Source organism: Salvelinus fontinalis, chromosome 3 (assembly GCF_029448725.1).
Source record: "Salvelinus fontinalis isolate EN_2023a chromosome 3, ASM2944872v1, whole genome shotgun sequence".
NCBI classification, from domain to species: Eukaryota; Metazoa; Chordata; class Actinopteri; order Salmoniformes; family Salmonidae; genus Salvelinus; species Salvelinus fontinalis.
The window spans coordinates 16,131,709-16,158,002 of NC_074667.1; the positions used below are offsets into that span (position 1 = coordinate 16,131,709).

The 26,294-nt window shown below is 43.8% G+C and overlaps 1 protein-coding gene across 2 annotated transcripts in view; it reads left to right on the forward strand.

The window, feature by feature from the left end:
- Positions 1-5,513: 5,513 nt before the first annotated feature.
- mmp24 (matrix metallopeptidase 24) overlaps positions 5,514-26,294 on the forward strand; it is a 98,696-nt gene continuing 77,915 nt past the window's right edge. The window contains exon 1 of one of the 2 annotated variants that reach the window (XM_055907661.1): positions 5,514-5,807. In XM_055907661.1, the coding sequence (XP_055763636.1) occupies positions 5,682-5,807 (126 nt within the window). In that variant the 5' untranslated portion in view covers positions 5,514-5,681. The remainder of the gene's footprint in view (positions 5,808-26,294) is intronic. The other variant, XM_055907653.1, reaches the window with a different exon arrangement.

A 26,294-nucleotide genomic window follows, 5' to 3' on the forward strand; every position in this document is an offset into this window, starting at 1 on the left:
TAGTACAGTGTTTCTTACAATCTTCTATTTTTAGTTTTACAAAACACTTTACTCATCAGATTGTATGATTGTGCTGATTTCCTCTTTAAAAAAATAATACTTATGCCTCAACAAGCTCCTAACCACTAGGCTAGCTTCCCACCTGAAAAGATTCAGATATAGAGCAACCCCAGATTTGGACCATGGAGGGCATGGCAGCCATTTTCAAAATGACCACCAACGGTTGGCCTACTATTATTAAAAAAATCAGAAGAAAGGTACAATTTGGAGCAGAGGTAGGTTTATGGACCCTGAGAAGATGTAGATATGGAGCCACCCCATATTTGGCCCCTGGGGGCGTGGCAGTCATCTTGTGAAATGGCCACAGACAATAATACAATTTACAGTTCAGAAGTCCTATTTTGAGATGACCAGACCAAATTTGGCACAGAGGTACATTTAGGTACCCTGAAAAGATTTAGATGTGGAACCACCACAGATTTGGCCCATGGGGACCGTGTCAGCCATTTTACTAAAAGGCTACAGACTGTACCACTATTTTACAAACCTTTAATCTACACAAAGTATATTATATTTCTTGCCTAAACTTCTGGCCCTGGATCTCCTGAAAACCAAAAGGTTTGACAGTAACACACAGGATATTACACTGAGAACAGAGGGAAACACAGCAGTCCTTCCTTTAGGGCAAATTTTAGAAAAACATTTCTAGGATAAGTGTAGTAGAGGTGAGTTAAAAAGCTCTAGTGGTGAACTAGCCATGCCTGTGACTTAATATCACCCTTGGAAAAATATATATTTTTGGGGTCTAATGGTTAAGATGTTTGTTTCTGGAGCGGGAGACTGGGGGCTCACATCCTACCAGTAACATGGGCATGTAAAAAAATGGCAAAAATAACTTTGCAATGTCCAGGTAGCCTAGTGGTTGGAGCTTTGGGCCAGTAACTTAGGGGTTGCTAGATCAAATCCCTGAGCTGACAAGGTAGAAATCTGTTGTTCTGCCCCTGAACAGGGCAGTTATCCCACTGTTCCTAGGCCATCATTGTAAATAAGAATGTGTTCTGACTTGCCTAGCTAAATAAAGGTTAAATAAAAAAATATCAGGAGCAAATTCAGACTAAATACACTAGTGTCCACTTGGAGAATAAAGCTGTCCACTACAGCAGTTAAGCTCCTACGAGTTGTTCCATCACGCTCGTTCGTGCAAGGCTACTTACTTACACAGTTTAGTATGACTGTTGATCCGCGGCAGTATTGGGTTAAGGTGTACTTCCTGCACTCTAAGGGACTTCCAAAATCATAATTATTGGTTCAGTATAGCAACAGACAATATACACCCTTTTAGGAAGTGTGTTTTTATCATAAGAAAATGTACAGCATTAAAAGCCCTGGATCTAACCAGCTAATTTCCTAGTGGCTTGGATCTGACCTGACACCCTGTATTCAAGTGTATGGTGTAGATCAACCAATGTCAGGCATGTTAGGAGATGTACATAACGTACAGTATATAATCTAGCCTAATTGGGGTCTTTTCGGAGTACATGAATCTACCTCTGTGCCACATTTATTGTGTTTATCAACAACAACAAAAAAAGACAACTGTAACATTATATTACCAACAGTGGCCATTATGTAAAATGCCATGGCCCTCAGGGGCCTAATCTGTGGTGGCCCCAAATCTAAGTATTTTCAGGGCTCATAAATCTAGCTCTGTGCTGAATTTGGAGCTTTTCCCTTAAAATAGTCCTTCTGAATTGTAACAATAATCAGTGGCCATTTTGAAATATATGAATTTAAGGTTAATGTTAGGCATAAGGTTAGCAGTGTGGTTAAGGCAACTGTTCATTTTTAAATCACATATTAAGAAAATAATTGTAGAAATAGTTTAGGACTTTGTGGCTGTGGTAGCTAGTGAAGACCGAAGAGGACGTAGTTAATTCTCCCGCCACCAGCGCTTGAAGTGAAGTCCACCAGTACACAAATGCTGTGTTACACAAGTTAACAAACTCCCATTTCAACAGACATTTTGGAAAATGTGTTTTGTCTGACTGCAAAACTTAAGTAATGTTACTAATTATACATGTTATGTAATTCAGGTTATGTCCTATCACAAATACATTTATCTGTCAATTTCTTTTTTTCAGTTATATAGCTAACATTAACTAGCTATGTAAGTTAGCTAGCTACCTCACATCAACATCTTGCCTGCTAACGTTAGCTCGAGTGATAGCTAACAAACTATTTTCTTCTGTTGTGGTAGCTAGCTATGTTAGCTAGATAATGTTAGCCTCGCTAGCTTATTGGAGCTTACTGTTAACATTGATGTTTTACATGTGTCAAGGAATATAGCTAGCTAAATGTAAGGTTTTTGTCGACGTCTGGTTAGCTAACGTTAACATCGTTAGGTAGCTATGTCAGTGCCTGTAGAAGCTAGCTAAGTCTGACATTTGACTGGTGTCGGACACTTTCACGTTGCTTCCATTCAGCCTCAAGAGCATTAGTGAGGTCGGGCACTGACGTTTGGCGATTAGGCCTGGCTTGCAGTCGGTGTTCCAATACATCCCAAAGGTGTCGGTGGGGTTGAGGTCAGGGCTCTGTGCAGGCCATTGAAGTTCTTCCACAACCGTTCTCAACAGACCATTCTGTATGGATCTTGCTTTGTGCACAGGAAACAGGTAAGGGCCTTCCCACAAAGTTGGAATCACAGAACCGTCTAGAATGTCATTGAATGCTGTAGCATTAGGATTTCCCTTCACTGGAACTAAGGGGCCTAGGCCGAACCATGAAAAACAGCCCCAGACTACATCCACCAAACTTTTGAGTTGGCACTATGCATTCGGGCAGGTAGCGTTCTCCTGGAATCCGCCAAACCCAGATTCGTCCGTCGGACTGCCAGATGGTGAAGTGGGATTCATCACTCCAGAGAATGCGTTTCCACTGCTCCAGAGTCCAATGGCGGCAAACTTTACACCACACCCGCCGACGCTTGGCATTGCACATGGTGGTCTTAGGCTTGTGTGCAGCTGCTTGGCCATGGAAACCCATTTCATGAAGCTCCCGACAAACAGTTATTCTGCTGACGTTACTTCCACAGGCAGTTGGGAACTCGGTAGTGAATGTTGCAACCGAGGACAGACAATGTTTGCGCACTACAGGCTTCAGCACTCGTCCCTTTCTCTGAGCTTGTGTGGCCTTCCACTTTGCGGCTGAGCCATTGTTGAGCCTAGACGTTTACACTTCACAATAACAGCACTTACAGTTGACTGGGGCAGCTCTAGCAGGGCATAAATTTGACAAACTGACTTGTTGGAAAGGTGGCATCCTATGACAGTGCCATGTCGAAAGTGACTGAGCTCTTCAATAAGGCAATTCTACTGCCAATGTTTGTTTATGGAGAATGCATGGCTGTGTGATCGACTTTGTACACCTTTCAGCAACGGGTGTAGATGAAATGGCCGAATCCACTCATTTGAAGGGGTGTCCACATACTTTTGTATGTATAGTGTACTTTTTTGCCCATAAGAGAGTCAGATTTGTCCCCTAAAGGAGACAGCCATCCAGAGGGCAACGTGGATACATGAAAACGGGTCCAAGACCATGGAGGAAATCTCAATCACAGTTGCCGGATACTCCAGGCATGGTGGGTCATACTAAGCACCTCAGCAACAGGGTTAAAGTCAAATTCATTTCCATACATGATTTAAAGTATACTCATCAGGGTTTGGGTCAGTTCCGTTTCAGTTCCAGTCAATTCAGAAATGACACCTAATTCTATATTGTCCTCATTGTAAAGCATTAAAGAGAATTTGAATTTTAGTGTGCTCCAACTTTTTATTTTATTTATTTTTTTTATCCCATTTTCTCCCCAATTTTCGTGGTATCCAATCGCTAGTAATTACTACCTTGTCTCATCGCTACAACTCCCGTACGGGCTCGGGAGAGACGAAGGTCGAAAGCCATGCGTCCTCGGAAGCACAACCCAACCAGCCGTACTGCTTCTTAACACAGCGCGCCTCCAACCCGGAAGCCAGCCGCACCAATGTGTCGGAGGAAACACTGTGTACCTTGACCCCTTCGTCGGCGCGCACTGCGCCCAGCCCGCCACAGGAGTCGCTGGAGCGCGATGAGACAAGGATATCCCTACCGGCCAAACCCTCCCTACCCCGGACAACGCGCCAATTGTGCGTCGCCCCACGGACCTCCCGGTCGCGGCCGGCTGCGACAGAGCCTGGGCGTGAACCCAGAGACTCTGGTGGCGCAGTTAGCACTGCGATGCAGTGCCCTAGACCACTGCGCCACCCGGGAGGCCACCGTGTGCTCCAACCTTGATACTCATACTTGTCAGTAGGCAGATTTCAATGCATGATTTCATTATTCTTGTGCCAGTTTTATTGATGTGCAAAATTATATGCATTACAGCTTAGATTTTGCTATTGAAAGTGCTACCTTTCAATGTACCCTTCTAATTGAAATGATAAATAAATGAATAGATTTGTCTGTGTCTACCTGTTCTCCAGATTGCTCCAGATTTTGATTTACTCAACTTTGGATGTTCAACAAAGCTGACCGAAAATAGTTTTCACTGAGAAGATACTGCGTCAGGCCCGCAAGGATATTCATGCCGAGAACCTGCTGTCAGAGCTGGAGGCAGACGTGATTACTGCAGGTACAAAGTGGCAGAGACTCAACACCATACATATTAACATCCTGCACAAAGCAATATACTTATATGAGTGTAAGTATATAGCATGTTCTGAGCAATAGGAAAGGTCTGTAATGGCGTGTACAATGTACTACTACTTTTGGGAAACAATTATTGTGCTTAAGATCCTTTTTTTAATTTAGATTTTTCAGGGGGTGCTGCAGCACCCCTGCTTCCTGCTGCAATGGGTGAGTCAGTGAAAGTGGAAAGCTTTTCTAGGACTATAATTTCCTCCTCACACTGTACAATATGTATCTCCACACACGTAAGCCTGGGCTATCATTTACATTTACATTTACATTTAAGTCATTTAGCAGACGCTCTTATCCAGAGCGATTTACAAATTGGTGCATTCACCTTATGACATCCAGTGGAACATTGTTGGACATTGTTGGATTCAAGACGAGGTCGTTTTAATTGATCTCGGATTCTCAGTTTGTCAGTGTCAATGTAGACTGTCATTTCGATCATTTGTGCTGTTTAAAAAAATATTCTGTGAATTCTTTCCCTCAGCCAGTCATATAAAATGATGTAGAATTGTTTGAAATGTGTTTATAAAAGGCCAGATTCTTCCTGGACCCAAGTTATTTTTTTTGTATCTCCCATTTGTGCAACTTCTGGAAGCACTTCTACTCCAATGCTCTATCCCCGCAAGCAAATGCGATGATATGCATGCACAGCTTTATTATTTTATTTTTTAAATCCGTTTCGGTACCTCAGAGTCCCCCAGGTCACCCCCCTCTCGCGCTCTGGCACCTCCCGGTTTACAGTTAAGCATTGGAGTGCAGGCATAAATACCTTCCGTTTTGTGTGACGCTTTAAGAACAGAGTCTGCGCAATGAGAGCCCGAGAATAGTGGTTGGTATGCGTTGAAATTCAACCAGAGAAATATAGGTAATCATTCTTCCTGGGAATAAAGCACGGACACAGGACATAAGACTGGAACTCAAACGCGGACTGAGGGGGGAATTTGGGGACAGTCATGGCGGGGCTTGGAGTGAAGAGGAGGAAAGCGGGGCTCCCTGGTTTTTGCTGGAAAACCTGCTACTTTCATATTTTATTCTGGGTTGTCTCGGTCTGTGGTGAAGAGAAGACGTTCATCGTTGAGGTAGGTCAGATGCACGAACAGGGATGCAATTGATTTATTCTATACAGCATCCTTACCGAAACGGACTGGGCAAAATCGCACAGCACTGTATTGCGCTTCTTTACAGCGCAGGTGGAAATAAAATAGAATCGTGCGTTTGAATGTTTTTCTGGGTATCGTTTATGAATAGCTTATCCGAACTGTTAACAGTTCTATAACAATTAAATTATCCAAATAAATAAACCACATAAACAAGTCAGGCAGCTCTACCATTTTATTTATTGAGATTTTAGTGGCATTAGCCTATGTATCACCTCATCTCAAAACATCTATAGATTGACCTAGATCTACATGTTTAACTCATCTACACATATTCACTTGAATGCATGTTGGAGAAAACATTGAACGCTGTTGTCCGTCGAATTTATTGTTTATGAACACAGCTGCCTTCACGATCATTAAGGTTAATTTCGCAATGAGAATTTTATAACCTTTCTAGTCGCATATTCATCCACTAGTGGTAGCCTAGTATATGGGTTGCAATGACAAATTACATACAAAGAGACTGATTGTGTGTTTTACTTGCATTGGAGAGGAGAATCCTTGCGCCACAGCACATGTAGCAAATTCCAATTCGGTATTACTGTTTAATTTAATGTAACCTAGCAAACATATGGTTTCCCATATTTGGAGCTGATTTAAAAATGACTAGTATTAAAATCAAGGTTACGTGGGTCAATGCTAAACACAACAGTCAAAATTCATATATGATATGCACAATGAGTTGAAGCACAGGCTACAAAAACATTAGACCTTTCATAGTGTTCCCAGTTATCTAAAACACTGTTATTGTCATAAGGTATTTTGTCAATAACAGCATATCAACAATATGCAAATAAAATAGGTCCTTCCACACAGAAAAAAACCTCCTGTGCTTTGTTTTCATTTGGACAGAACAAAGAATCCAGAATTGTTACATGATTCCAAATATAGCTTCCTCCATAATTTATTGTAATAGCAGGGAGTTGTATGCTAGTACAGAGGGCACTGGTGGCATATAGAGTTGTATGAGTTTGTGCTGTGTTTTGAATAAGCTGTTTGCAGTGAAAGCCTTTCCAATTTCTTGTAATGTAACGATCTCAGGATGATACATACACACAAAGATAGTTCTTTATAGGTGTTTGACAAAGCATGGCTGGTGAGTGTGGACAGTATGATGAGTACAACAAATACAAAAATGGGAAAATCAAAACAAAGAGTAACTGAATAGATGGGCTTTTGATTATTTATGTCAGTCCTGCTGCCTTTAAATCAATTGAATTAATCCTCATTGATATTATTTTTATTATGTATGAATGAATAGACCATTTCTATTGTCAGAGTCCATCATTTAGCATAATCCTCACCCGATCCTTTTCTGTGACATCACATGCGTACCTGAGATTATTGTGTCATGGCTGAACTTTAGCCTGGTGGTTAAATCTGTTTCTCCTTTGTTAGGCATGACAACGACAAAGGAGTTGGCTAAAGCAGAAACACATCTGGCTACCAGGCTAGATAAAGCTGCTGTTATAGCCAAGTGAATTTAGCAGACTGATAATCAATCACCCTTTTAAAACAAACATTAAGCCCTCTCATTAGGCTCCCTTAGAAGGCTATAGAAATGTCACAATTGATTATAGAATTCATGTCCATTGGCCAGACTATAGGTAATTATGAATGCAAATAAACAATTTACGGATATGTTCTCAATCACCATTGATATCCTACAATGGACTCTCTAGTATGCTTCCTCTCTCTCTCTGCCCCCCCCCCCCCCCCCCCCACACACACACATCATTATTTAAATTGTATGCTCAGAGTATGCATGTATTCTTAATCATATTTATATATTTCAGTGTTTATCTTGAGGATACTGTACTGCTAACAATAAGTCTATTTGTTCAGCTGTATGCCTAGATGACACCGCCATCTCGTTCCAAGTAAAGATAATTGATTGACCAGTGTTTGCTTAATTATAAATTGCCATTGGCTGTTTGATGAGAGATGACTTGACACTGTCAAGATTCAGAGGGGGCTTTTACTGACATTAACCTGAAACCTGCCACCTGGCCAAATCAAATCAAGAGGGAGACAAAATAGCTGAGGGAAAGGATAGGACTTGGATGGTTACTAAGTTCAGCAAGCTAAATTCACTTCACTCACATTCACACTAAATTCACACAATCTTGTACAGCTCCAGTCATGCAGATTTTTTGGTTCTCCCTGGTACTGTTCTTGCAGTAATTGATCAGTGAATGTCACTGATGCCCTGAGTGCACACATCGAATAAAAGACAAGAATAAAGTCGACCTGGGAGTTATGTAACCTGCATTAATGGCATAGCGCTTGACTCAATCATTTCAGTCATGTGATGTAATATCCACTGATGAAGCTTTTATGCTTGCAATATCATTTTAACACTTTCTGGTCAGTAGAATTATATGGTACTTGATAGCTGCTCTGGATTGGATCTAATATGTTGACTTCTTGAATGCATGTCAGGCAGTTTGGAAATCAGCCAGTTAGGTTATGATATAGCAAGGGTTTCATGTTAGTTTGGTAAGATTAGACTGAAAACTGGGTTGTTGGGAATCCAGTGATACTGCAATGAGTTGTGTAATATTTAAACACTTGGCCTATATAGCCACAGTACAGTAACTGTAAGATGTTTATTTCCCGCTGTCTATTTGAGGATGATGTGTTCACCAACCAAACTGGAAATCTCAAGCGCTGAATACCTTAAAATAAATGTAAGCTAGATGTACAGTTTATTTCCCCATCAAACAAACTGGAAATCTCAAGAGCTGAACACTATAAAATACATTTCAGCTAGATATACAGTTTTTTCCCCCTATATAAATACAGTCTAAAACTGCAGTATGTTACTAGTCTTTGTCTTCAAAGTAGTCTCTACCTCTGTTTTTTAGAGGGCCATGTTAGTATGTTTGATATTTTGTCTGCTTTGTGTTCCACTTTGATCAAATTCTTTGCATGTGCACAAACCATAGGCTGCTGCCAGTTTTGGAAAGATGGCACATCTTTGGAGAATATTCCTCCCCAAATAGTATAAAGAAGGTTGTTTCAAGATGTCAAATCCATGCGAATTCACTCATCTAGCTCATTACCATGTATTGCTGTCATCTACAACGCAGTTTTGCACAGTTTATTGGAATCAAGATACCACCACAACCATTTGGCTGTTATTCCTTCTCCCATAGTTTATGTGCCAAAAGGCTATTTAAAAAATGCCACTGATCGTGGCAACAAATACACGATTTTACAACTAGCCCAAATGCTGCTCTATCATGAACATCATAATCAATCGCTACATTCAGTGGGAATAACTGTGTTAACAACATAGTAGTTACATAGGTTTTACTTTGGTAATAGGGTTGTTGCGGAATCAGTTAGTTGCGGAACCCCCCCAAAGGTGCGGACGCCGGCCGCAAAACCTGACTCTATGAGGGAAGGTCCGGGTGGGCATCTAGCCTCCGGTTCGGGGCGTAGACCCCGCTCCGCTTGCTGATCCCTCCGCTTCCGTGGAATCGGACTGTGGATTGTTGCCGGAGGCTCCGGACCGTAGAGCGTTGCCGGAGGAACCGGCTCAGGGTATGACATAAGTTAAAAAAATACATATATACATAAAGATTTTAAAAAGAAACAGATTGCACAGTGAAGTTAGGGACTTATTTCCATTGTGGTCCCTATTTTTTACACAAATACATACATTTGTCACCTCCTGGTGACAGCCCAGCGTTCTTCTGGCTTCTAAATTTATATATTTTTCTTTTGAAAGTGCAAACGTACAATTTCAATCACTAGATAGTAAACATAAAAGCAAACTAAATGTTTTGTGAGGTTTTTTAATGATTTTTATAAATGACAGTTCAACGGGAAGAGTTGTCACACTAATCTCTTACACTCTCTGCAGACAAAACCTCAGGAAGCTTTGTTTCCCCATCACTATTATAAAGGTTTGTAATGTGTAAAAGTACAATGTAAATCTCAAAATAGTGAAATAGTATTGTTAACTAAATGTTCACAAGTTTTATGATGATTTTATAATGTTGGATAACATGTTGACATGGTATAGGGCAGGGGTATTCAACTCCTACCCATACGAGGTCCGGAGCCTGCTGGTTTTCTGTTTTACCTGATAATTAATTACACCCACCTGGTGTCCCAGATCTAAATCAGTGCCTGATTAGAGGGGAACAATGATATAAAGCAGTGGAACTGGCTTCGACGTCCAGATTTGAGTTTGAGGGGTATAGGCTGTCCACCCACTCTGCCCAGAGTGGATGAAAATGTGCTTTCGTGATGCAATTCCACTTCCTTATGTTATAAAATACATTTTACCAAGACAAATATGATTCTTTATATTCTGAATCGATCAGTGGGGTCTTTCTCTAACATATCATTAACATGATAAGCAAGAAGTCTGATTTCGTAACCTAATTGTAATGGGTGCGTGCTGGTGGCAGTGAATTCAGACGCAGGAGAGTGAACTTGGTATAAACGGAGCAGTTTAATGAATATACAATAACTCAGAAAACCAAAATATACAAAATAAAATAAGAGGGTGCAAAACCCGTCGCACACCAGAACATAACTTACACCAATACATACAACAAACAATCACCGACAAGGACGTGAGGGGAAATACACAACATGAATTGATGGGATTGGAACCAGGTGTGATGGAAGACAAGACAAAACCAATGGAAAATGGATCAGCGATGGCTAGAAAGTCAGTGAAGTCGACCGCCGAACACCGCCCGAACAAGTAGAGGGACCGACTTCGGCGGAAGTCGTGACACTAATACCTAATACAATAATAAGGACCGAGCTCTGTTGACAGAGCTCTGCAGCTTTCTCACCTAAACTTTTGAGATTTACGTTTAAGATTTTGTGGTCATCGTCTTCCAAATTGTTTCCGCGGGTCGCAAATAGCAAAATTAGCATGATCCAAGCAGAATTAAATGTAAAAGCCGTTGACTATAGAAGGCTTGTGGTACGCTCCATTGAAATTTCACAGAGATACACGTGTGTTTGTGAAAGTCTTCGAAAAACAACAGGAACTTCGCATTAATATGAAAATACTACGTCATATCTCAAAATCGATATCTATACTACCTCTATATTGTGTTATATCCATCGGATTTGAGAAGAAAAATTACGAGTTCAATCGTAAGTCTGTTAGGTATCCTTAATTCTTGCACAGCATCCAGCCCAGCTGATGCGATGCTATTTCCAGATTTTTCTCTCTGGCCTCCATTGATTTAGTCGCCTTAATTTTGACCATCCTACCAGGGTAAAAACTCCAATATCTTTTGAACGGATTATGATAGAGACATGAGATTTGGACCATTTTTTTCCTACACAATTTCTACCAATTGGTCAAAATATGTTTTTTTTTTTATTGGACATCCTATATTGTGCCAGCACTTAGCTAGCTTACATTAGTGAGTGATGGAAAAACGCTAGCTAGCTAGCTTTACCACCACCCTGTGTTAGTACGTTTTACTAACTAAAATAATTATTGCGTAGAGTCTGATATGGGAAATTGAATTTGAATGGTCTGAATATGAGTCTTAGTCAAACGTATTAAAGAAAGTTCAAACTGAAAACGTCTCCTCCTCATATGCACCAGGTTGTGCCTTTTTTCCAGTCTGCCCTGTTTGCGCCCGGTATCCAAACATGCATGGCGAGATGCGTTCACCGGTCGAGTGTGTGTAGCAAGTTACCTAGTTTAAATTTCAACAGTACTGCCACAGCAGCATACCATTTGATTAAAAGTTGATAACACTTGATTTACATCATCATCAATATTCGGTCTGGTTGGCTGATAGCCTACCTGCAAACTATTTTCATGCCACTTCGATACAGCTACTACCGGAAGTGATTTTCATAGCAGGTTAGGAGTGCATTTAACCCTTTCCCAACCTTAACCTAATTACCCTAACCTTGTCACGTTCCTGACCTGTTTTCTGGTGTTTTTTATGTGTGTGATGGTCAGGGCGTGAGTTTTGGGTGGGCAGTCTATGTTTTCCGTTTCTATGTTGGTTTTGGGTTGCCTGGTATGGCTCTTGATTAGAGGCAGGTGTTTTGCGTTTTCCTCTAATTGAGAGTCATATTAAGGTAGGGTGTTCTCACTGTTTGTTTGTGGGTGATTGTTACCTGTCTCTGTGTTTGTGTTCTGCACCAGATAGGTCTGTATCGGTTTTGCACATTTGTTATTTTGTAGGTTGTTTGTAGTGTTTCACTTGTGTTTGTATTAAACATGTTTAACACTAGCCGCGCTGCATTTTGGTCCTCTCCTTCACCCCTGGAAGAAAACCGTTACAGAATCACCCACCAAACCCAGATCAAGCAGCGTGGCAACAGGTAACGGCGGCAGCAGCAGCGGGAGCTAGCAAGGCAGAGTGGCTGGAAGCCCGAGAGGCTCCCCCAAAAATTTCTTGGGGGGGGCACACGGGGAGTATGGCTGGGTCAAGTGGGAGATTTGAGCCAGTTCCCCGTGCTTACCAGAAGGAGCAGTGGGATAAATTGAGGTACGAGTCGGAGAATGTGGAGGAGTTATTGGACAGATTGGAGGAAAGTGAAAGGATGGGAGATTATGAGACATTTGATGAGTTGTTGGTGATATTGGGGGAGAGCGAAGAGAGAGAGATGTTGGTTTGGCGTAGCATACACGGTACTCGCCCTGAGGTGTGTGATTACCGTGGAGAGCGGGAGTACGGGCAGACACCGTGTTATGCGGAAGAGCGCACGGTGTCTCCTGTACGCGTGCTTAGCCCAGTGCGGGCTATTCCACCTTGCCGCACTGGGAGGGCTAGGTTGGGCATCGAGCCGGATGTCATGAAGCCAGCCCAACGTATCTGGCCTCCAGTACGTCTCCTCGGGCCGGCGTACATGGCACCAGCCTTACAGGTGGTGTCCCCGGTTCGCTTGCCTAGCCCAGTGCGGGTTTTTCCACCTCGCCGCCCTGGCAGGGCTACGGGGACCATTCAACCTGGTAGGGTTGGAGAGGCTCGGTGCTCAAGAGCGCGTGTCCTCCTTCACGGTCCGGTATATCCGGCGCCACCTTCCCGTCCCAGCCCAGTACCACCAGTGCCTACACCACGCACCAGGCTTCCAGTGCATCTCCAGAGCCCTGTTCCTCCTCGCCCTGAGGTGCGTGCCCTCAGCCCGGTACCTCCAGTTCCGGCACCACGCACTAAGCCATCTGTGCGTCTCCAGAGCCCTGTACGCACTGTTCCTTCTCCCCGCACTCGCCCTGAGGTGCGTGCCCTCAGCCCGGTACCTCCAGTTCCGGTACCACGCACCAGGCCTATAGTGCGCTTCGAGAGGTCAGTGTGCCCTGTCCCTGCTCCCCGCACTAGCCTTGAAGTGCGTGCCGTCATCCCGGTACCTCCAGTTCCGGCACCACGCACCAGGCCTACTGTGCGCCTCAGCAGGGCAGAGTCGGCCGTCTGCCCAACGCCTTCTGCACTGCCTGTCTGTCCAGCTCCGTCTGAGCCATCTGTCTGCCCAGCGCCGTCTGAGCCATCTGTCTGCCCAGCGCCGTCTGAGCCATCTGTCTGCCCAGCGCCGTCTGAGCCATCTGTCTGCCCAGCGCCGTCTGAGCCATCTGTCTGCCCAGCGCCGTCTGAGCCATCTGTCTGCCCAGCGCCTTCTGAGCCATCTGTCTGCCCAGCGCCTTCTGAGCCATCCGTCTGCCACGAGCCATTAGAGCCGCTCGTCTGTCCCGAGCCATTAGAGCCGTCCGTCAGTCAGGAGCCGCTAGTGCCGTCCGTCAGTCAGGAGCCGCCAGAGCCGCCAGCCAGTCAGGAGCAGCCAGAGCCGCCAGCCAGTCAGGAGCTGCCAGAGCCGCCAGCCAGTCAGGAGCTGCCAGAGCCGCCAGCCAGTCAGGAGCTGCCAGAGCCGCCAGCCAGTCAGGAGCTGCCAGAGACGCCAGCCAGTCAGGAGCTGCCAGAGACGCCAGCCAGTCAGGAGCTGCCAGAGTTGCCCTCCGGTCATGAGCTGCCCTACAGTCATGAGCTGCCCTACAGTCATGAGCTGCCCTACAGTCATGAGCTGCCTTACAGTCATGAGCTGCCCTACAGTCATGAGCTGCCCTACAGTCATGAGCTGCCCTACAGTCATGAGCTGCCACTCAGTCATGAGCTGCCACTCAGTCATGAGCTGCCACTCAGTCCGGAGCTGCCACTCAGCCCGGACCTGCCAGAGTCCCTCAGCCCGGACCTGCCAGAGTCCCTCAGCCAGGACCTGCCCCTTATCCCGGTGCTGCCCCTTATCCCGGTGCTGCCCCTTATCCCGGTGCTGCCCCTTATCCCGGTGCTGCCCCTTCATTTAGGTGGTTTTAGTTGGAGGGTGGTCATTGGGAGGGGGATACAGAAGCGGGGAGTGACTATGGTGGTGTGGGGACAGCGTCCGGAGCCTGAGCCACCACCGTGGTCAGATGCCCACCCAGACCCTCCCCTGGACTTTGTGCTGGTGCGCCCGGCGTTCGCACCTTGAGGGGGGGGTTCTGTCACGTTCCTGACCTGTTTTCTGGTGTTTTTTATGTGTGTGATGGTCAGGGCGTGAGTTTTGGGTGGGCAGTCTATGTTTTCCGTTTCTATGTTGGTTTTGGGTTGCCTGGTATGGCTCTTGATTAGAGGCAGGTGTTTTGCGTTTTCCTCTAATTGAGAGTCATATTAAGGTAGGGTGTTCTCACTGTTTGTTTGTGGGTGATTGTTACCTGTCTCTGTGTTTGTGTTCTGCACCAGATAGGTCTGTATCGGTTTTGCACATTTGTTATTTTGTAGGTTGTTTGTAGTGTTTCACTTGTGTTTGTATTAAACATGTTTAACACTAGCCGCGCTGCATTTTGGTCCTCTCCTTCACCCCTGGAAGAAAACCGTTACAAACCTGCTACGTTCATTCTCCTAAACTCCTGCATAAGTTCTCCTAACCTGATACAAAAAGTCACTTCTGGTTGTAGCTGTTAAGAAGTGGCATGAAAAGAGTGTTTCTCTGCATGCAGCAGCACTTCATTTATTTGCTTGTATAATCATAGCCGCAGGAAGGTGCTAGAGTACAGTATCCCTGATACATTGAAATAAATGTACCAAAGTTATAGAGTTACTGCTGTCTGTTCAGAAAGAAATGTAATAACTTAGAATAGCCTACTACACCACGAGTTGGCCTATAATTTCGCCACAGAGGATCAATAGCTTCTTCTTTTTTTAAATAGCTTAGCAGTGGATTGTGTGTAGCCCAATAACAAGGCATAGACTACAGTCGGGAACACACGGCAAATCTGTCACTGAATAGCATGAAGACAAAACCGGCCTTTCAGAATATTGAACTTCCAAATAGGTATATTGAGCGAACGTTGTTTTATAAAGTAAAACAAGAGAGATAGGAATTTTATTCCAGAGAAACGGGAAAGTTTTTTAAGGACTATAATTTCCTCATTTTGAACCAGATGGGTGTTTCCACACACCTAGGCCTAGGCTATTGATCGATTCAAGACAAGGTTGTTTTTAAGTTTGTTAATCAGCCTGTCATTTTGATCATTTAAAATAAAGGTGAAATAAAAATTGTGCAGTATTAAAAAGATTCAGCCAAAGTCTCTATTCAATGTAAAATGACATAGAATTGTATGAAATATGTTTACAGAATAAGGGGTATACTGTATTCCCACTACATTTTTACCAGACCCTAGTATACAAAAAAAAATCCCCTTGTGTGTAACTTCTGTAAACCGCTCTAACATTACTCTACTGCTTTATACCACTAAGCAAATGCGATGATTTGCATGTAATATTTTTTAATAAAGGTGGAAGTTTTTTTTCACACGTTCTGGTACCTCAGAGCTCCCCAGGTCACCCCCCAATCGCACTCACTTTTTTTGGCCAGCTAGCCATATATCATGAGTTAGAAGATTATGAATATTAGGCTATATTAAGATAAATCACATCATAAAAAAAATGATAGTTGATAGCCTACCCTCTTTTCCCAATGACAATCATGTCTTTAGGAGGCACTTTAAAGCTGCAATATGTACGCTGATAAAAAATATAAACACAACATGTAAAGTGTTGGTCCCATGTTTTATGACCTGAAATAAAAGATCAAAGAAATGTTCCATATGCACAAAGCTTATTTCTCTCCAATTTTGTGCCCACATTTGTTTACATCCCTGTTAGTGAGCATTTCTCCTTTGCCAAGATAATCCTTCCACCTGACAGATGTGGCATATCAAGAAGCTGATTGTCACGTGTGCTCCCTCTCCGGCCTCTAGGTCACCAGGCTGCTCCTTATGACGCACACCTGTCACCATCATTACGCTCACCTGGACTCTATCACTTTCCTGATTACCTTCCCTATATATGTCACTCCCTTTGGTTCCTGCCCCAGGTGTCATTGTTTCTGTTTCTGTGTCATGTCTGTTTGTGTTTTCTTGTTTTGTATTATGTTACGTTTATTTATTAAAACACTCACTCCCTGAACTTGATCCTGACTCTCAGAGCAGATCGTTACACTGATTAAACAGCAAGATCATTGCACAGGTGCACCTTGTGCTGTGGACAATAAAAGGCCAATCGAAATTGTGCAGTTTTGTCACACAAAAAAATGCCAGAGATGTCTCAAGTTTTGAGGGAGCGTGCAATTGGCATGCTGCACTACTTCCGGTGCCGACAGAGATGGCCGCCTCACTTCGCGTTCCTAGGAAACTATGCAGTATTTTGTTTTTTTACGTGTCATTTCTTACATTGGTACCCCAGGTAATCTTAGGTTTTATTACATACAGTCGGGAGAAGCTATTGGATATAAGAGCAACGTCAACTCACCATTATTTCGACCAGGAATACGACTTTCCCGAAGCGGATCCTCTGTTTTTCCACCCAGGACAATGGATCGGATCCCAGCCGGAGAACCAAAACAACGACGCCGTAAAAGGGGCAGAAGAAGCGGTCTCCTGGTCAGTCTTCGGAGACGGGCACATCATTCACCGCTCCCAAGCATACTACTCGTCAATGTCCAGTCTCTTGACAACAAGGTAGATGAAATCCGAGCAAGGGTAGCATTCCAGAGAGACATAAGAGACTGTAACGTTCTTTGCTTCACGGAAACATGGCTCACTCGAGACACGCTATCGGAGTCGGTACAGCCAGCTGGTTTCTTCACGCATCGCGCCGACAGAAACAAGCATCTTTCTGGTAAGAAGAAGGGCATGGGGGTATGCCTTATGATTAACGGGACGTGGTGTGATCATAACAATATACAGGAACTCAAGTCCTTCTGTTCACCTGACTTAGAATTCCTCATATTCAAATGTCGACCGCATTATCTACCGAATTATCTAAGAGAATTCTCTTCGATTATAATCATAGTCTTGTATATTCCCCCCCACACATCAATGGCCCTGAACAAACTTCATTTGACTCTATGTAAACTGGAAACCACATATCCTGAGGCTGCATTCATTGTAGCTGGGGATTTTAACAAGGCTAATCTGAAAACAAGACTCCCTAAATTCTATCAGCATATCGATTTTGCAACCAGGGCTGGGGAAAACTCTGGATCATTGTTATTCTAACTTCCGCAACGCATATAAGGCCCTCCCTCGCACTCCTTTCGGAAAAGCTGACCACGACTCTATTTTGTTGCTCCCAGCCTATAGACAGAGACTAAAACGGGAAGCTCCCGCGCTTAGGTCTGTTCAACATTGGTCCAATCTGATTCCATGCTTCAAGATTGCTTCGATCACGTGGCATTGCATCAAACAACAACATTGCCGAATACGCTGATTCGGTGAACGAGTTTATTAGCAAGTGCATCGGCGATGTCGTACCCACAGCAACTATTAAAACATTCCCAAACCAGAAACCGTGGATTGATGGCAGCATTCGCGCAAAACTGAAAGTGCGAACCACTGCTTTTAATCAGGGCAAGGTGACCGGAAACATGCCCGAATACAAACAGTGTAGCTATTCCCTCCGCAAGGCAATCAAACAAGCTAAGCGTCAGTACAGATACAAAGTGGAGTCGCAATTCAAAGGCTCAGACACGAGAGGTATGTGGCAGGGTCTACAGTCAATCACGGACCAGCCCCGACACAGACCAGGATGTCTTGATCCCAGACAGACTAAACAACTTATTTGCTCGCTTTGAGGACAATACAGTGCCACTGACACGGCCCGCTACCAAAACCTGCGGACTCTCCTTCACTGCAGCCGACGTGAGTAAAATATTTAAACGTGCTAACCCTCGCAAGGCTGCAGGCCCAGACGGCATCCCCAGCCGCGTCCTCAGAGCATGCGCAGACCAGCTGGCTGGTGTGTTTACGGATATATTCAATCAATCCTTATCCCAGTCTCCCAGTCTGTTCCCACATGCTTCAAGAGAGCCACCAATGTTCCTGTTCCCAAGAAAGCTATGGTAACTGAGCTAAACGACTACCGCCCCGTAGCACTCACTCCCATCATCATGAAGTGCTTTGAGAGACTAGACAAGGACCATATCACCTCCACCCTACCTGACACCCTAGACCCACTCCAATTTGCTTACCGCCCCAATAGGTCCACAGACGACGCAATCGCAACCACACTGCACACTGCCCTAACCCATCTGGACAAGAGGAATACCTATGTGAGAATGCTGTTCATCGACTACAGCTCAGCATTTAATACCATAGTACCCTCCAAACTCGTCATCAAGCTCGAGACCTCAAGCCCCGCCCTGTGCAACTGGGTACTGGACTTCCTGACGGGCCGCCCCCAGGTGGTGAGGGTAGGTAACAACATCTCCACCCCGCTGATCCTCAACACTGGGGCCCCAAAAGGGTGCGTTCTGAGCTCTCTCCTGTACTCCCTGTTCACCCACGACTGCGTGGCCATGTACGCCTCCAACTCAATCATCAAGTTTGCAGACGACACTACAGTGGTAGGCTTGATTACCAACAACGACGAGACGGCCTACAGGGAGGAGGTGAGGGCCCTCGGAGTGTGGTGTCAGGAAAATAACCTCACACTCAACGTCAACAAAGCAAAGCAGATGATAGTGGACTTCAGGAAACAGCAGAGGGAGCAGCCCCCTATCCACATCGACGGGACAGTAGTGGAGAGGGTAGTAAGTTTTAAGTTCCTCGGCGTACACATCCCGGACAAACTGAATTGGTCCACCCACACAGACAGCGTGGTGAAGAAGGCGCAGCAGCGCCTCTTCAACCTCAGGAGTCTGAAGAAATTTGGCTTGTCACCAAAAGCCCTCACAAACTTTGACAGATGCACAATCGAGAGCATCCTGTCGGGCTGTATCATCGCCTGGTACGGCAACTGCTCCGCCCACAACCGTAAGGCTCTCCAGAGGGTAGTGAGGTCTGTACAACGCATCACCGGGGGCAAACTACCTGCCCTCCAGGACACCTACACCACCCGATGTCACAGGAAGGCCATAAAGATCATCAAGGACAACAACCACCCGAGCCACTGCCTGTTCACCCCGCTATCATCCAAATCAAATCAAATGTATTCATATAGCCCTTCTTACATCAGCTGATATCTCAAAGTGCTGTACAGAAACCCAGCCTAAAACCCCAAACAGCAAGCAATGCAGGTGTAGAAGCACGGTGGCTAGGAAAAACTCCCTAGAAAGGCCAAAACCTAGGAAGAAACCTAGAGAGGATCTAGGCTATGAAAGGTTGCCAGTCCTCTTCTGGCTGTGCCGGGTGGAGATTATAACAGAACATGGCCAAGATGTTCAAATGTTCATAAATGACCAGCATGGTCAAATAATAATAATCATAGTAGTTGTCGAGGGTGCAACAAGTCAGCACCTCAGGAGTAAATGTCAGTTGGCTTTTCATAGCCGATCATTAAGAGTATCTCTACCGCTCCTGCTGTCTCTAGAGAGTTGAAAACAGCAGGTCTGGGACAGGTAGCACGTCCGGTGAACTGTACTGGGCAGATGGCAGACAGCGTGTATTGGCGTTGTATGGGCGAACGGTTTGCTAATGTCAATGTTGTGAACAGAGTGCCCCATGGTGGCAGTGGGGTTATGGTATGGGCAGGCATAAGCTATGGACAACGAACACGATTGTCGTGTCATTAATCTGCTGCCATCACCTAATTTTTAGCACAATAATGCACGGCCTCATTTCGCAAGGATTTGTACAAAATTCCTGGAAGGTGAAAATGGCCCTGTTCTTCCATGGCCTGCATACTCACCAGACTTGTCACCCATTGAGCATGTTTGGGATGCTCTGGATCGACTTGTACGACAAAGTGTTCCAGTTCCCGCCAATATCCAGCAACTTCGCACAGCCATTGATGTGTCACGCTGCACAAAGCAAATGGTGGTCACACCAGATACTGACTGGTTTTCTGAAAAACCTGAAAGGTCTGTGCATGGCCCTGGTAGTCACTGTACACATGTGGAGTAACCTTCAGCAAGTGAATGTGTGGTTACACATTTCTTGTTCCAGTTGTGTAATACCTGATTCCGCAACAACCCTATTACCATGTAAATGGCATAGTAAAACTTATGTAACTATTATGTTGTTAACACAGTTATTACTGTGTTAGTTCCATAATAATAAGGGCAACTTAATATGAAGTGTTACCTAATTTCATAATCCCAAATTGAACCTCCACAGCACCACATGGGCTTCAAAGATACTACTGTTACTACTTTATTGTATCAATTATTATTATTATTTTATCTATGACATAATGATAATGAAGAACAATTGAAGTTACTTTCATCACTTCATATGGTCAGGTCAGGTTTGGATAACGTATCAGCTTTTAATTGTGAGTGAGAGTCGTACCTATTTCTCATCTCCTCTAACCCTCTACCCACTAATGATGAGTTAGTGATGCTGTTATTGTTGCTGCTGTTGAGCATTGGTCTCGCCCCTTAACTGTAGCTGGCTTCCTTTGTTTGCTGTACCATGTGATTTTTCTCCTTCAGCTCTGGCAGACTGCACTCCCCTCCCCCATCATCTTCACTCTCCTTCCCTCTCATCTCATCTCTCTCTCACTCTTACTCTCCCGCTCCCTCTTGGATGGTTTGCTCTCGTTTTCCATCCCTCATCACTGCTCTGCTGCTTGTGTGTGTGTGTGTGTGTGTGTGTGTGTGTGTGTGTGTGTGTGTGTGTGTGTGTGTGTGTGTGTGTGTGTGTGTGTGTGTGTGCGTGCGTTAAACAGGGAATTAAAATCAAATCAAATGTTGTTGATCACATACACGTGATTAGCAGATGTTATTGCGGGTGTAGCGAAATGCTTGTGTTTCTAGCTCCGTCAGTGCAGTAATATCTAACAAGTAATATCTAACAAATTACACAACATATACCCAATACACACAAATCTATGTAGGAATGAATTAAGACTATATGCATATGGACGAGCGATGTCAGAGCGGAATGGACTAAGATACAGTAGAATAGTATAGAATACAGTATATATATATATGAGATGAGTAATGCAAGATATGTAAACATTATTAAGTGAATGAGATACAGTAGAATAGTATAGAAACAGTATATACATATGAGATGAGCAATGCCAGATATGTAACCATTATTAAAGTGACTAGTGTTCCATTCCATTCTTGACGCACAGATCCCTTTAGCGGGATCATTTTCACCAACAACCGTTGAATTGCAGAGCGCCAAATACTAAAAAATTTGCACAAAATATTTATAATCATGAAATCACAAGTGCAATATAGAAAAACACAGCTTAGCTTGTTGTTAATTCACCTGTCGTGTCAGATTTTTTAAATATGCTTTACAGCGAAAGCAATCCAAGCGTTTGTGTGGGTTTATCAATCACTAAGGAAAACATTAGGAACACCTAGCAGCCATGTAGATTGGTCACGAAACCCAGAAAAGCAATAAAATGAATCGCTTACCTTTGATGATCTTCAGATGTTTGCACTCACGAGACTCCCAGTTACACAATAAATGTTCCTTTTGTTCGATACAGATTATTTTTATATAAAAAAAACTAAATTTGTTTGGCGCGCTATGTTCAGTATTCCACAGCCTTAGGCAGGTCATCAAGGCTTGACGAATAGTATCCGTAAAGTTCGTAGAAACATGTCAAACGTTTCTAATAATCAATCCTCAGGTTGTTTTTAACATCAATAATCGATAATATTTCAACCAGACTGTAAACTATTCAATACTGGAGAGAAAGAAAATGTCGAGCAACGAGTGTCGCGCGCATCAACTAATGGAGGGACATCCGTGTATCCACTGACGCGTTTTGATAAATCTCGCTCATTTTTCAAAATAAAAGCTTGAAACTATGTCTAAAGACTGTTCACACCCTGAGGAAGCCACGGGAAAAGGAATCTGGTTGATATCCCTTTAAATGGACGAAAGGCAGTCAATGGAACAGTGATTTTTCCAAATAAGAGTCACTTCCTGGTTAGATTTCCTGGTTGGATTCCTGCAAAATTAATTCTGTTATACTCACAGACAATATTTTGACAGTTTTGGAAACTTTAGAGTGTTTTCTATCCTACTCTGTCAATTATATGCATATTCTAGCATCTGGACCTGAGAAATAGGCAGCTTACAATGGGAACGTTATTTTTCCAAACATAAAAATTCTGCCCCCTAGCTTCAAGATTAAAGTGGCCACTGATTTCTAGTCTATGCCTATATGCAGCAGCCTTAAATGTGCTAGTGATGGCTGTTTAACAATGTAATGGCCTTGAGATAGAAGCTGTTTTTCAGTCTCTCGATCTCAGCTTTTATGCACCTGTACTGACCTCGCCAGGCAGTGGCTCGGGTGGTTGATGTCCTTGATGATCTTTTTGGCCTTCCTGTGACATCGGGTGCTCTAGGTGTCCTGGGGGGCGGGTAGTTTGCCCCTGGTGATGTGCTGGGCTGACCACACCACCCTCTGGAGAGCCTTGCGGTTGCAGGCAGTGCAGTTGCCATACCAGGCGTTGATATAGCCCGACAGAATGCATTCAATAAAAAGAAACATTAAGACAAACCAATACAGCCTGAAGACTGAGGCTACCGAGGGCTAAATAAAGGTGAAGTAATCAATGTCATGATGAAGTCCAGGTGTGGATTACGATGGGGAGCAGGTGCGTGCCCTGAGTTTGCACAACCCTGCCAGGACCTAGGATCAAGGGGGACACTCAAGTTTTTTAATACTATATCTCTTGACACATTGATGAAAATAGTCATGGTCTAAACCTTCAAGCTGCATACTGGACAATATTCCAACTAAACAACTGAAAGAGCTGCTTCCTGTGCTTGGCCCTCCTATGTTGAACATAATAAACGGCTCCCTATCCACCGTATGTGTACCAATCTCACTAAAAGTGGCAGTAATAAAGCCTCTCTTGAAAAAGCCAAACCTTGACCCAGAAAATATAAAAAACGATCGGCCTATATCGAATCTCCCATTCCTCCCCAAAACATTTTTAAAAAGCTGTTGCGCAGCAACTCACTGCCTTCCTGAAGACAGACAATGTATATGAAACTCTTCAGTCTGGTTTTAGATCCCATCATAGCACTGAGACTGCACTCGTGATGGTGGTAAATTACCTTTTAAATGCGTCAGACCAAGGCTCTGCATCTGTCCTCGTGATCCTAGACCTTAGTGATACTTTTGATACCATCGATCACCACATTCTGTGGTGAGAGATTAGAAACGCAAATTGGTCTACACGAACAAGTTCTGGCCTGGTTTAGATCTTATCTGTCGGAAAGACATCAGTTTATCTCTGTGGAAGGTTTTTCCTCTCAACTGTAAATTCCGGTGTTCCTCGAGGTTCCGTTTTAGGACCACTATTGCTTTCACTATATATCTTACCTCTTGGTGATGTCACTCGGAAACATAATGTTAACTTTCACTGCTATGCGGACGGTACACAGCTGTACATTTCGATGAAACATGGTGAAGCCCCAAAATTTCCCTCACTGGAAGCCTGTGTTTCAGACATAAGGAAGTGGATGGCGGAATATTTTTTACTTTTAAACTCGGACAAAACAGAGATGATAGTTGTAGGTCCCAAGGAACAAAGAGATCTTCTGTTGGATCTGACAATTAATCTTGATGGTTGTACAGTTGTCTCAAATAAAACTGTGAAGGACCTCGGCGTAACTCTATAGACCCTGATCTCTCTTTTAACGAACATATCAAGGCTGTTTCAAGGACAGCTTTTTTTCCATCTCCGTAACATTGCAAAAATCTGGAACTTTATGTCCAAAAATAATGCAGAAACATGTATCCATGCTTTTGTCACTTCTAGATTAGACTACTGCAATGCTCTACTTTCCGGCTACCTGGATAAAGCACTAAATAAACTTCAGTTAGTGCTAAACACGGCTGCTAGAATCTTGACTAGAACCAAAACATTTAATCATATTACTCCAGTGCTAGCCTCTCTACACTGGCTTCCTTTTAAGGCTAAGGCTGATTTCAAGGTTTTACTGCTAACCTACAAAGCATTACATGGGCTTGCTCCTACCTATCTTTCCGATTTGGTCCTGCCGTACATACCTACACGTACGCTACGGTCACAAGACGCAGGCCTCCTTATTGTCCCTAGAAATTCTAAGCAAACAGCTGGAGGCAGGGATTTCTCCTATAGAGCTCCATTTTATGGAATGGTCTGCCTATCCATGTGAGAGACGCAGACACGGTCTCGACCTTTAAGTCTATATTGAAGACTCAGCTCTTCAGTAGATCCTATGGTTGAGTGTAGTCTGACCCAGGGGTGTGAAGGTGAATGGAAAGGCACTGGAGCGACGAACCGCCCTTGCTGTCTCTGCCTGGCCGGTTCCCCTCTCTCCACTGGGATTCTCTGCCTCTAATCCTACTACGGGGGTTGAGTCACTGATTTACTGGTGCTCTTCCATGCCGTCCCTAGGAGCGGTGCGTCACTTGAGTGGGTTGAGTCACTGACGTGATCTTCCTGTCCGGGTTGGCGCTCCCCTTGGGTTCGTGCCCTGCGGTAGATCCTAGGGCGGTAGAGCCCTAGGACCATGGCTCAGGATTACCTGATTCCTTGCTGTCCCCAGTCCACCTGGCCGTGCTGCTGCTCCAGTTTCAACTGTTCTGCCTGCGGTTATGGAACCCTGACCTGTTCACCGGACGTGCTACCTGTCCCAGACCTGCTGTTTTACACTCTCTAGAGACAGCAGGAGCGGTAGAGATACTCTTAATGATCGGCTATTAAAAGTCAACTGACATTTACTCTTGAGGTGCTGACCTGTTGCATCCTCTACAACCACTGTGATTATTATTATTTGACCCTGCTGGTCATCTAAGAACGTTTGAACTAGAGGTCGACCTATTATGATTTTTCAATACCGATACCGATTATTGGAGGACCAAAAAAAGCCAATACCGATTAATCGGATAATTTTTTAAAAATGTATTTGTAATAATGACAATTACAACAACACTGAATGAACACTTATTTTAACTTAATATAATACATCAATAAAATCAATTTAGCCTCAAATAAATAATGAAACATGTTCAATTTGGTTTAAATAATGCAAAAACAAAGTTTTGGAGAAGAAAGTAAAAGTGCAATATGTGCCATGTAAGAAAGCTAACGTTTAAGTTCCTTGCTCAGAACATGAGAACATATGAATGCTGGTGGTTCCTTTTAACATGAGTCTTCAATATTCCCACGTAAGAAGTTTTAGGTTGTAGTTATTATAGGAATTATAGGACTATTTCTCTCTATCATTTGTATTTCATATACCTTTGACTATTGGATGTTCTTATAGGCACTATAGGATGCCAGAGTAACAGTATAGTTTCCATCCCTCTCCTCGCTCCTACCTGGGCTCGAACGAGGAACACATCGACAACAGCCACCCTCGAAGCAGCGTTACCCATGTAGAGCAAGGGGAACAACTACTCCAAGTCTCAGAGCGAGTGACATTTGAAACGCTATTAGCGCGCACCCCGCTAACCATTTCACATTGGTTACACCAGCCTAATCTCGGGAGTTGATAAGCTTGAAGTCATAAACAGCAGACCTGCTGGCAAAACGCATGAAAGTGCTGTTTGAATGAATGCTTACGAGCCTGCTGGTGCCTACCATCGCTCAGTCAGACTGCTCTATCAAATCATAGACTTAATTATAACATAATAACACACAGAAATATGAGCCTTAGGTCATTAATATGGTCGAATCCGGAAACTATCATCTCGAAAACAAAACGTTTATTCTTTTAGTGAAATACGGAACCGTTCCGTATTTCATCTAACGGGTGGCAACCATAAGTCTAAATATTCCTGTTACATTGCATAACCTTCAATGTTATGTCATAATTACGTAAAATTCTGGCAAATGATTTCGCAACGAGCCAGGCGGCCCAAACTGTTGCATATACCCTGACTCTGCGTGCAAAAAACGCAAGAGAAGTGACAGAATTTCACCTGGTTAATATTGCCTGCTAACCTGGATTTCTTTTAGCTA